Below are 12,953 nucleotides of genomic sequence, written 5' to 3'. Positions count from 1 at the left end.
TTGATAGTTGGCTTTCCGGAGATGAATTATAGCGTAGCTTCTAAGCATAGCTTTAAGCAATATTTTTGACATAACTAAATTAAGTTTAACAACCATATGTTAAATGTTTCACGGTGTATAGAATCATTTGTCATAGTAATGCAGTTCATTCACGTATTTGTTTTTGTTCCAAAAGCATGCATGCACTTTGCCAGGATGAGCCCAGAAGCCAGTGTTCTGAACTCTTAATGGGCTAGGTAAACATGCAATCACCTTAACAGTGCTTTGTTCCTCCTTAGCAGTGTGTTTGATTCTTGTAATGTATTTACCTTAGATTAGATTATGGCTGCGTGAAAGTGTGTGTATTCAAACGAGAGTCTGTCAGCTCAGCTCCTGCCTGCCTGCAAGCATGTGTGCGTACACATGCCCAGGAGCCTTTAAACATAGCCATGTCTATGTCTAAAGAAAAAGCCTTGACTTTTGTTTTTGCAGCTTGTCTGTGTATGTGATGTGATTTTACTAGACAGATGTAGGCCAAAAGACTCCCTAAAAGACACAGACACATCTAAACTGCTATAGTCACCCTTGCTTATGAAGGGTGAATGTAGCTTATCTTGATGTAACATTCATGCCGGTGTGACGTGGAATCGTGGGTGGAACATAATTCCAATAATATGTTCACCATAACTAATGAATTGGTCCAATAACCAAATTCCATTATCTTTGTACAAATAAAGAGCCAACTATTTAAAAAATAGCAAAATATTAACATAAAATACTTTTAGAGTCATCTACGACAGTATATTGTAATTATACAAAAATACCAATTGAGCCTAGTGATTCTAATTTCTAAATATACAGTATAATATATAGCTATTGGCTCTGCAGGAGGCTAGCCATAAATAAAAGGGTTGTTTGTGTGTCTGTGATTCCAGAACTAATCTCGCAAAGCGCTGGACCGACCACATTCCTTGTACTATACCTCCACTCATTTTTTGAAACTTTTTTGAAATATATAAATTTTGTTTTATATTGGAAATCAATGGGGTTTTGCTCAGGCTGAAACATTGTCCAAATATCTTTTGAGCTTGGGGGAATATTGATTTTTAGGTCTTTTTTTGTGGTTGTTTGCCGTGTTTACAGAATTATAGAATGTAACGTATATGTTTTATTTATATGTAGGACAGTCAAGATACAAATATGTGTACACATGAAGTAAGAAATGCATCACAGGTTCTGAGACAGATTTGAAATCAGGCAGATGTTAACTTAAAATGAATGGTCACACATTCACTTTTTGAGTCACTATGGTTGTCACTATGGTGCTCCAAGTGTTCTTATTGTAATACAAATGTTTGTAAATATCACTACAGTATATAGCTTTTATCACTTGTATCTAAGCCCAGCTAGCAGCCCCTAGAGGCCGGCCTGCTTCTTTCATTGGTTCTCCTGCCCATTTAGTCAGTGAGAGTGGGGTCACATCTGCATGCTGCTCCTTATACCCAACCTAAATATAGTTTGAAAAGACAGGTAAAGCCAATACTTAGAGCAGTAGCACTGGCACAAACCAAGACAGGTGGACCACTTGTTTAAATAAGATAACACAAAATGTGCTTTTAAAACAATTGGAAATGTTGGCCTGAGGATGGCATTAAGAAACGGTCCTGGGGTCACTTAAATGAGGGTTCTGTCTGAATGAGAGCAGGCAGGACTAAAATGCTGATGACAGAAGCATGAGGGACTCGCTACCAAATATACAAGATCTACAAGTTTTAAATGCAATGCAAACCTTTGTAAGAATGTAGATCTGTTCATTTTGACAAGCGGCACAGTTGTACTATAGAGTGCTTTCATTGCAGTGAATTTGGCTTCACGTTGGATATTCATCCGGTTGCCTTTTATGGTGTTAAATGGGGTGTGGAACAATGCAAATGATGCAGACATGAATGCACATTTGATTTAATGACAGGTGGAATTCATCATCGGATACACCTGAGATGTGCAAACTACATACTACACCCTTTCATAAATTTGATGTTTGTGGCTGAACGCCACTTGTCCCTCTAAGAAGTTAGTCGCCGACCACACAGGGCCACAAAACTAGTTAACAAGCCGGAGTCTCGCTCGTTATCAGAATCAACCAGACAAATCACTCCTCCAAGACCTTTGTGAATTGTGGTTTTGAGGTTCAACCTATACAAATTGGAACTGTGGAGAAACTACAGTACTTGCTGGGCTAAACAATGATACATCAGCCGGTATGGATAATCTGGATGGACGTTAATTAAAGTTGTTTCAAATATAATTTCAATATATTATATTTTCAATGAGTCGGAAGGAGGAGTTATTCCCCCAGGTTTGGAAATGTGTCAAGGTTGTAATAATTCCCGAAAAGAAATTAGAGATTTTCTCAGCCGCCAATAACAGATCCATTAGTATTCTTCCAGTGTTGAGCAAGCTAATGGAAAAAGTTGTTCTTGAACAGATACTAAACTATTTTTCACTTCATGAATTAAACAGCATGCCTATAAGGCAGATCACTCTACATGCACAGCACTGACAGAGATGATTGACAAATGGTTATCTTATACTAACAGTAAAAAGATGGTTGGTACTAGTCTGTACTACTTAACTTTGGTGCAGTATTTGATTGTGTGGAGTGGACTGTAGCTATGTTATTAACAAAACTACAGTACCTGCATAAGGAAGTGTGGACGAATAATTACATATCAGGATGCAGTTGATGTTTTTGATGGTAATTTTTCCATCCCAAAATGCTTACAGTGTGCCGTTCCCCAGAGGTGCTGCCTTGGGCTACTACTCTTATAACATGCCTTGTATATTTTGGATAAGTTAGAGTGCTGCTGCTCTGTTTGCAGATGATACAACTATATATTTTGCATCAAATAACATAACTTACTCAAAGTAAACTAACATACTTCAATCTGAACTGCAACGAGAATAGACCAAATGTGTGATGTTCAGAGCCAAACGTGTTGTTAAGAAAACAGGTAGAGGAATATCATGCATCAGAAGATGTTCCTATTTTTTATCCCTTCCTCTAGAGTGCTAGTGTCACAGACAATAGTTTTATCTCACCTTGATTACTGCTCAGCAGTCTGGTCGGGTGCAGCCAAAAAAGATCTGTCTAAGCTCCAAATAGCTCACAATAAAGCTGCAAGGCTCTCACTGCCATGTCCGTTAGGTGTGAGCCTGTGAGGTAGAGAACAGAGAATGCATGCCAGTCTCTCATTGCTCAGAGTAGAGAAGTGGGTTTCCTTAGGAATATCTGGTATAGTGAACAACCAAATGATTATTATTATTATTAGAAATAAATTATGTGAGAGATCAACATTGTCACACTACCAGGAAGGCTACTAGGGGACAGGTTGTATAAGTAATTAACCACTTACAGTAAACCCTACAGTAGTGTGTGTGTGTGTGTGTGTGTGTGTGTGTGTGTGTGTGTGTGTGTGTGTGTGTGTGTGTGTGTGTGTGTGTGTGTGTGTGTGTGTGTGTGTATATATATATGTTACAGCATGTTTGGGTAACTCAGGACGTTCATTGTAAGAGCGCTTGTTTCGTTCACCACACACTAATCACCACCAGATGGCGACGACAGCCCATAGACAGCCATTCACTAGTGCAGGCGCTGACGTCACTCGTTTGCGACTCCCTTTCTTTATTTACTAGCCTAGCTGGGCGGTGTTTAGCCATTAGCTTAGCCATTAGCTTAGCCATTAGCTTACTATGAGCGTTTATCTTGGGCTTGCCCAGGCCTTACGGCCTGGGCATAAATATAACGATTGCATTCACCACGGCTTCGTAACTCGCGCGGCGCTCCGCCGGCCGCGCGGCCCTGGCCCGCTCTTCGCGGCCACTCGCGCCTGCGGCGCTCGGGGGCGAAGAGCAGGACCAAGGTCCGCTGGCCTTCGCGCCGCTTGCAATGTCGTGGACAATCGATGGGCTCCGCCTGGAGGACGTTGTTGTGGGCGACCGCTTGTTCCGCCCCGTGCGGCACCGCGAGTGCTCCGTTTCTCGGCCGTCCTGTTTCTCTAATATCCGGTGACATATATACTGTATATACACTTCATTGTACTGTATGTCAAAAGTTAAAACCACACATCAAGATCACACAATGCATCATAGCGAGCTTGTAGATATGCTGTTTCCGCCAAATGTTTGCATATTTTAGCCAAACGTTTGCCTATTTTTGGAGCTGTGTGAAACACAGGCTCCCTATACGTGGCTGTGTGGGTCTGTGTGTGTGTGTGTGTGTGTGTGTGTGTCTGTCTGTGTGTATGTAGCCTGAACTTCCTAAACTTCGGCACGCCACTAGTCCCACAGTTTTGCCACCACACACTCGCGCCATATGTCAAATCGACCGGCTTACTCGGGAATCGTGGGCTATTACTTTTCTAAGAGAAAGGTTCTATAGTTTAATTGATATTAATTTATTAGTGAATTAATTTTCCCCATTGACTTATAATGGGAATCGCAAAAACTCACATTCAATTATTTGTCTCTCGCAAACCATAGGGGCTAGAGTTTCAAGACTTGGAGAGGAGGTTCATAATGATTTCAAGGATTAAATAAAAAATAATTGTGTCATTTGGCCGCATGGTGGCGCCATAACACCCCACTTTACGTTTTGGCCTGTAACTCTTGAACCGTAGGTCGGAAAATTAAAATCACACCCGTGTGAACTGAGCGGTGGTTCTCCCCCCCCCCCCCGTGTGTGCCCCCCCCCCCCGTGTGTGTGTGTGTGTGTGTGTGTGTGTGTGTGTGTGTGTGTGTGTGTGTGGCCTGGACAACAGCGCCCCTCCCTTAACATGTGTGGCCAGAAAAGGTACTACACAGGCTTGAGGCTACATACAGACCCACCCACATACAAACAAACTAACACACAAACATACATACCTACACACACGGCCACGCTATGGAGACGGTGTGACCACCGCTCAAAAATATTTTTTCCCTGGATTCCTTGGGCCATGACGCATCTCCCCATATAGGCCACGCCCATTTGCGCCATGATAGATTTTCCGCCATCTTGAATTTTCTCCAAAACACACTTTTTGCTCCTTTTCCTACATATTTTCTTCAAATGTCACAAAAATCGGTACACATGATCCACACACACACACACACACACACACACACACACACACACACACACACACACACACACACACAGCTCCACTTCACACGGGTGTGATTTTTAAAAAGATGTTCACCTGTCATGACAGAAACGGAAACCCAGCATCACAGAACAGGCATGCTAGGGTTAATGGAGTTAAAACAAATCCAGAAGAAATGCGGTGTGCAGATAAGTCACTAACTATGATCATTGAAGCACCCAGCAAGTCAAGTAAAAGAAAATAAATACCCAAAAATGTTACACACTAATAATACAACCACAAATGCAATTTGATTTGTTGTAAGTTTTTTTTTTTTTTCTTTCTTTTTTCTAGATTTGACTTTGTGTTTTGAGGCTTGTTTATATGTCTTGTTACAGTGTTATGTTTTTGTTTTGTATGGAGTACAGGAAGAGTAGCTGCTGGTTGTAGTGGCAGCTAATGAGTATCCAAATAAAGAACAATAATAAGAATTAATTTGCATGGCAAGCTTCCCATTACATTTTGAGATGGCTTGTGTGCAATTGTAGAGTTTAACCTAAGGGTGACCAATAGAGGAAAAGGAATAGGGTCACCAATATCATCAGGGTTCATTGTCTGGGAACACGTCAAATACCATGGCAATACAGCCAGTAGTTTTTAGATGATGCTTTGTGAGCTTTTAGTTTGACTATTTTCACTACTTTTGTGCAACACTCATGTATGATGAAGCAGGGGATTCATTTACTACATTTAACTTACGGAGATACAAGGTTTCATACTAATAATGATCAAAATGAGGGGTAACAAAATTCCACAACAACTGAAACTGTACTCCTAAGCCAAAAGTAGATTGATCTCATGTACTAGAAGTAACAGCCTTCCATTGTTTGCATTGTTAAGCAGCTCTGGTGACAGTTTAGATAAATTGAGTGAATCCTCTTTAACATTACACTTCCATAGCAACTGCCTAACAATGAAGCACTTGTTTGTCCAGACATGCAGCTAAAATTACCCTAAAATAGCCCATTCTGTCTGCTTTCCCATCATCCTCTTATTCGGAGCATTAATATTAATCCAATTTCTTGGGTTGTTACCAAGGCTATAACTGGAAAATGTGTTGTGGTTGGAACATCCACCAGCCATTGTAATCAAAAGTGAGTAATAATACTAACACTGGCAATAATAGTAAACTTAATATACATTATAGTGAAAAAAATCTATCTAGAAAGTGCTCCACAAGTAATCGACTGTAAATAGATTGATAGACCCAAATAGATTGGGTTTGTGCATGACGTGTGTGTCGGGTTCTGCATGAATGCAGGGATTGCAGGATTTTGTGTGAACAGTATTTACGTAAATGTGAGCTTTTGTTGCTGTCAGGTGGAAACCTTGTACGGTACGTCCAAAAAAAATATTATTAATATTATTATTATTATTATTAAAAATAGTGAAAATAGCTCAATGCGTCACAATGCATTTTGTGCGACAATCACATGATTGGGGTATTCATTTCCGAAAAAAACATACACAAATGTATTATTATGCAAATACTAGGTCTATGCCCAACAGCAACGATTTGCTGCATGACACTTCGCATTGTGAGCTTGTAGATTTTGGGTGAAGAGATTTGGTGTCGAAAAAAAGGAGGGGGGACCAATATAGCGCCCTGGGGAACCCCGGTTCAACGAAGAAGAATACAAGCTGTGTCTCTGTGGGGCTTACCATGGATGTAGAAGACACGTAGCACCATATGTTAATTTTCAGAGCACAGTCTTCACATAGACCAGATTGTGGCACACTGGCACTACACTGCTAGTCATTGTAGAGGTGCCCTTTCATACATTTATCCTGCAATTACATGAATATTAATCCGGCAACTACACTATCTTGCACTAGCACCGCACACAGAATTATTACACTTTAAATCTCAGCTCTGTCTCTGTCTTACATTAGTAATTCAGTTTATTTTCGGATGTTTTAGTGTACTGTAAATCAAATAAAGAATTATAAGTTTAAACCGTGGATTTTCAGACTGTTGCAGTGGCTGAAACAGGAAGAGAAGAGCTCTTCTTTGAAAATGACCAAAATAGGGATGCCGGGTTGAAAGTCATTAAACTTGCACAATAATGTTATGAATTGAAATGAGATGTATCAGTGGTTCTCAAAGTGGATTCCAGGGACTCTGTGGGTTCTGAGGGGTCTAACTCTGACAGTGTACACATGGAACCAAATGAACCCTGATGGGTTCATTTGGTTCCATTTGTACACTGTCAAAGTTAAGGGGAGACCTTGAAATTTTAATGTTTGAGAAACACTGAGATAGATTACCTTCTGCTATCCTGCTCCGACTGTCTACTCTGAGGAGAACAGCAAATGTGCCAGCTTGGCTCTTGGCAAGTGGTGCAACTTTGTTCAACTCCGTAAACCTCATATCGCTATTGCCCCGCAGAGAATGTGGTGTGCTGACAGTGTCTATGATAGAAACATAACAAATCACCACACTTGATACCATGCAGGTAAACAAAAAGATGAAAAGGAATGAAAGGTAGTTGAAGAAAGTTTCTCATCAGTGCAATATACAAAGTTCTCATACACGCATGAGCTACTACATCATTTCTTGTGCAAGTTAAGCAATCTAACTGCAGTGCAGATAAATGGGCCCTTGGCTTTTTTTTACTGTTGAGTTCAGGCACTGTAAAATGATGCCCAGAGGGCATTGTCTCAAACGGCCCTCTAAGGCGAGGACCATGACACTGAGGGATATTCTCAATTAATTTTCCTGCTTTACTTTTATTTTATTTCCCCCTAACTTTTTAATTTATTTTAGTGGGATTTAGAGAGGTGGCAGGGCGGATGGGACACCCGTTGAATCTTCTCTGGGACACTTAAAATAATAAAATAAAATTCCAGGTGGTGCTGGTAGTAAAAAAATAACTCTTTTCCTCTTTAGCTGGCCATTTTCCGTGCAGCAGTCCCAAAATGGAGCCAGCACGGGTCAAAGCCAAGACAAATGTAATTACCTCCTGCCCAGTGATGCGTCTCCCTCACTCGCATCCTTCGCTCAACTGAGGGAGAGGAGAGCCCAGCCCTCTGCACCGCCTTAGAGCCAGAGCAGTTGTGGCTGAGGCTGAGACACACTGGGTTCTGATGGAGGCCTCACATACCGTACGCCGGATCTCTAGTCTAAAAGCACTCAGCCTCCATTTTATCACCGCATTCCAAGTCACACACAGTAGAGGAGTCTTGGGGGGGCGGGGGCCGGCGCAGTCATTGTGGCATTCAGCTGCACTAAGATAAGGGCCACTTATCTCTGGCGCTCTAGGGTCGTCACTCGTCGGAGAGAAAAGAGTTTGATAACGCTTGAAATGGGGACCTTATGTGGCTTGCATGGCAACGAGGGTCTATGCAATGGGGACGATAATATCGGTTATTAAAAGGAAATCCACGAAGAGCAAGATGCCGTGATCTATGAGTTCTAACCGTATCGCTGCGCTGGGAATCCTACCTAAAAATGTGGCAGTCGTTATGTGACGCATCGATCACCTATGCTACGCTACCTATGCATCCCCCCACACAGACTCTGTACTGTATGTTTTGAATATTAAACTTAGAGGGGAAAGAAGCATATATTGTCAAACATAGTCAAGGTTGGCTATTAGAAAAGGAGGACGAAGGGGGAGGGGTCCGTGGTGTTTTTGAGGTGACCCTGCGTCTTGTACCGAGACGACACCTGTGCGCTGGCCGGGTGCCCAGTCTTAAATTGGCATCTAATCTCCCTGGCCCCGTGTGTGGGGCCTCTTGGGAATACTGGTAACGACAGGCTGTTTGTCTGGGATTGCATACGGCTCCCCTCTCTCTCTCTCTCTCTCTCTCTCTCTCTCTCTCTCTCTCTCTCTCCCAGGCTCTCAGCGCCCCCACCTCCAACACCCCCTCTTCTCTCACGGTTCGGAATGAGCTGCACTCAGGCAATTTCCATCGCTAGCTCTAAAGAGATTTGAAATTGCCTTCAGTCCTGAAGCCTTGGCAATTAGCAATTAGTGAAGTGATTGTAGCAGGACACCCCCGCCTCCCTTTTGCTCCTGTCCCCTGCTGTGAGGCCACTGCATCCATTCCCAGCCACCCCTCATAGTGATGTATTAGAGCCACGCAGGCTCATTTTTGCGTGTGTATGGGTATCTGTAGGTTCAGCCGAGCATTTAATAGTATGTGTCTGGGAGTACATGCATTTAAGTGTTTGTGTGCAAGTGTATTTCTGTGTGCATTTCTGTGCGTCTATTGACATGTCGATTTGTGTGTGTGTGTGTGTGTGTGTGTGCGTGCGTGCGTGCGTGCGTGTGGCCCCTCGTGTACAGTATGTATAGTTTGCCTGCTGGTATGTGCTTGTGGACATCTGCCTGCTTCGCTGTTCAATATGGTTGTGTTTGCCTCTGCATCACTCAGCACTCATCCTTCCCCAATCCCTCTCTTGTTGTTGCATGGCAGTGACAGTGACGAGAAGCCACTGAAGGGGGGCAGTTTGTGTTCCCTGAACAACGTGGGAGGGGACAGCATCAGTAGAGACAGCCTGGTGGACTACACCGACGGGGGAGGAGAATTCAATGAGGACGGCTCATTTATCGGAGAATATTCCGGATGCAAGCACCGAGGCTCTTTGGTCGAGCCCAATGGACCCGGCCCAGTGACTGCATAAGAAAGCAGCGAGACTGAGGGCTGGAAAATGTACTTAACAGACATTATTAATTACCCGATATTGGAGTTGGGTGAATGAAATTGTCTCAAATAATGCAGAAGCCTGCCCTGCCGGTGTGTCAAGAGGCACGCAAAGCAAATAATTAAATTTGATTTCAGGTTCCATTTGGCCCAAGGGCATGCATACATGGACTAATGCACCCACAATGGACTTCACTGAGAGAGCAGTGGGAGGCAGTGTGTATGAGAGAATGAATGGTATCATTTGAGAGATGCATGATTCTAATAAGTAGTGTTTTCTACCGATCAGTCACAGGTCCCCACAAAGCATATTGATTTTGTACCTCGACACAATGTGATGGATTTAATAATGATCTTTACTACTACTACTTCTACTACTACTACTACAAAAAAGAAAAGAACTTGCCACCATTCCAGTAGTTACCAGTATACTTTTTACCGTGGCGGAAAGACAAATACACTTTGTATACGTGCACTGCACAGCATTAGACTATCTTTGCACCCTTTCTGATATATAAAGATTATAAATCATTGCAATTAAGCAGCATTTCATTAACACATGTATATTAAAGTTGTATATCAATCTCATGACAAGGATCCATTTTTAGGCATAATCATCATAAGTGTGTGCCTACTTTTGTATAATTTCTGTATATACTGTAGAGAATTGTTTTGATGTATGTATGGACCAGTGTGAATGTTGTCCTGTTTTATGATGAGTGCTAATGTCTAATGTGATTTTGTATCACAATGTCCAAGATATTAAACGCAAATGGATGTATTGAAAGTGTTTATATCACAAACTCTCTGGCAGTGATGTTATTATGGGATTGTTGAAGCAAAAAGTTATATTTCCAATTACAAAGGGGAAAAATAATTCCCTTGAAATTCCCGGTAACCCCGCAAAAACACAAAATAATTGAGTAAGGTATGAGGCTGCTTTAGTGGGATGCGAAGAGTCTTTAACCATATTGAGAACGTCGATTATCTCCCATCTTTGTTTGCTGGGATTTCTGCCTCATCAAAGGTGCTATATTTTCCCCTCAGTAAGTGTAGGGGAGAGGGAGGACTGCTTTGGTTGGGATAATTGGAGCCAGGGGACTAGTACAGTAAAGAGATTGAGCGCAATGTTGACTATATTCCATTCCAAAACATTGACTATATTCCATTCCAAAACTTTCTACCATACCATTTCTGTTCTTTTTGTTTTGAAGTGGAATTATTTATTATTATTTTTTGGTCATCTTTTTTTTTTTTCTTCTTTTTTCTTTTTTTTTTTTCTTCTTGTGTACTATGTGTGGCAAGTTTTTGTCTTATACTTACTTCAAACAAGCCTTTATGTATGCATTATACAGTTTAGTTAGTTTCTGTATTCTGGGACCTTGTACAGTATAGATAGTAGACCACATACTGTCCTCTTATTTCTTCAGAATACTGCAATGTGTTGACTAAAATTGGTTCTCTTTGGTTTCCAAGGTTACTCTCCTTTTTAAAGTGGACATTGGTACACAGAGCAGCCTTTAACATTTAAAAAAAATCCGTGACCAATAAAAAATTATGTTCTTCCCACTAGAACCCATCCAATATGCAGTTTTATTACCTCGGTTGTCGGTTTAAGTAGAATTGTTGAATAGGTCAAATCTGAACTTTATTTGCGTTTTTATCCCAGATGAATATTTTAGCACTATGCATTATGCATGCATGACTTTGCTGCATGTGTAGCAGAGATAACAGCAAAATATTTGGAGGCTTCACAATATGTTTGACCTTTGTGAATATTGGGCTTAATTCTGCCATGTTTATAGCATCTGAGCATATCGGAGCATATAGCTTTGTGCCTAATTCACCAGCAAAATATGCTGTGGAAACGGTAGTTAAGAGCCTGCATAGGAATTTTGCTTACACGGCATTCCTACCTGCATATCCTTTGAGTTGAAGGATGCCTTGACTTTGCTTGCGCTGAACTAAGCTTGCCATTTGACTACACTGTAAAATCCTGAGTATTCGTTTATCAGAGTGTGCACATGCAACCAAATTGACTTGTAAGAGTTCATTTGGTTCCATTTGTTCACGCTCATCATAGTTGCATGAACACTAAGGATTTTACTGTGTGTGTAATAATGGTTTAATTTTGCTTTATTATATTGTAAAAAATAAAATAATCATAAAAATACACTGAAAATGAATTAACGAGCGTTAACAATTTCAAGATAACAAATGACCGAATCCTTCCGGAAATCTCACAGGGACGTGATTCACTCCCCTGTTCCCACTGTCCATATTTTTTACGGTTTATGTTCACTCCCAAGATACTCAGCAGGGAGCTGGGCAAATGGCAAGTATGGTAAAAAAAAACGAAATAAAAAACAAGTCAAACAGCTTATAAATAGGACTATGACAAATTGCTTTAGTTTCCCACTTAAAAGCCAAGCAGGCCCTGAGGTGAAAGCTTCACCAGTCAGGCTTTTGACAAGTTCCTTTTAATATATTAATTCACAGATACACTTTGCTGTTAAATGCTCACATACACTTAACACTTTCTCCCTCTTCCCAAATAACATACTGCGGATTTACATTTAGGCATCTTCAATTAAAACGAGAAAGGACAACCGCCTATAGGTATGGTTACACTGTAACCGGTTCACAGTCACTAAGAAGAACCTTAAAACAAAACAAAAAACAGCCAGCTAACTTTCATAAGCCTTGCCGCCTTGCTTACATCCTAACATCTACTGCACTGGCTCTCTGGCATATCTCTGCTACTAGTGTTGTTTTTGACAGCAAATTTTGATTTAGTTTTAGTCATAGTCTTTTGAATAAAATCATGTAATTTAGTTTTAGTCATAATTTAGTCACCTGAAAAGTATTAGTTTTAGTCTAATTTTAGGCGACTAAATCTACAGTTGATTTAGTCAACTGTAGATTGCATCATAATGACTGATTTTACACTTGGTTTGCGTACTGAAAATAGCCGATCTACAAGCTCACAGCGCGTCGCAGCGTGACGAGTTGTGAGCTTGTAGATCTGCTATTTTCAGCACGCAACACCTGAGAGCAACCAAACATAAAATTACTTTTCTTCTCCACTAGTCCCTCACTAACGTTTTAGTCTAGTTTTTATTTTGTTGACGAAATTGTCAATAT

General features: G+C 41.1%; 1 protein-coding gene across 3 annotated transcripts in view; it reads left to right on the top strand.

Annotated features, from left to right (window-relative positions):
* LOC308291392 (neural cell adhesion molecule L1-like protein) overlaps positions 1 to 10,192 on the top strand; it is a 59,427-nt gene extending 49,235 nt beyond the window's left edge. For 2 of the 3 annotated variants that reach the window (XM_080733396.1, XM_080733395.1), the window contains exon 24: positions 9,582 to 10,192. In XM_080733396.1, coding sequence (XP_080589522.1) covers positions 9,582 to 9,789 — 208 coding nt within the window. In that variant the 3' untranslated portion in view covers positions 9,790 to 10,192. Of the gene's footprint in view, positions 1 to 175; positions 237 to 9,581 lie in introns of all 3 variants that reach the window. The other variant, XM_080733397.1, reaches the window with a different exon arrangement.
* Positions 10,193 to 12,953: the final 2,761 nt, after the last annotated feature.

This window comes from Nannobrachium achirus, assembly GCF_963921795.1.
Source record: "Nannobrachium achirus genome assembly, chromosome: 9".
Taxonomy (NCBI): domain Eukaryota; kingdom Metazoa; phylum Chordata; class Actinopteri; order Myctophiformes; family Myctophidae; genus Nannobrachium; species Nannobrachium achirus.
Note: the sequence above shows the minus strand (reverse complement) of the source record. Positions and strands in the feature narration are given on the sequence as shown.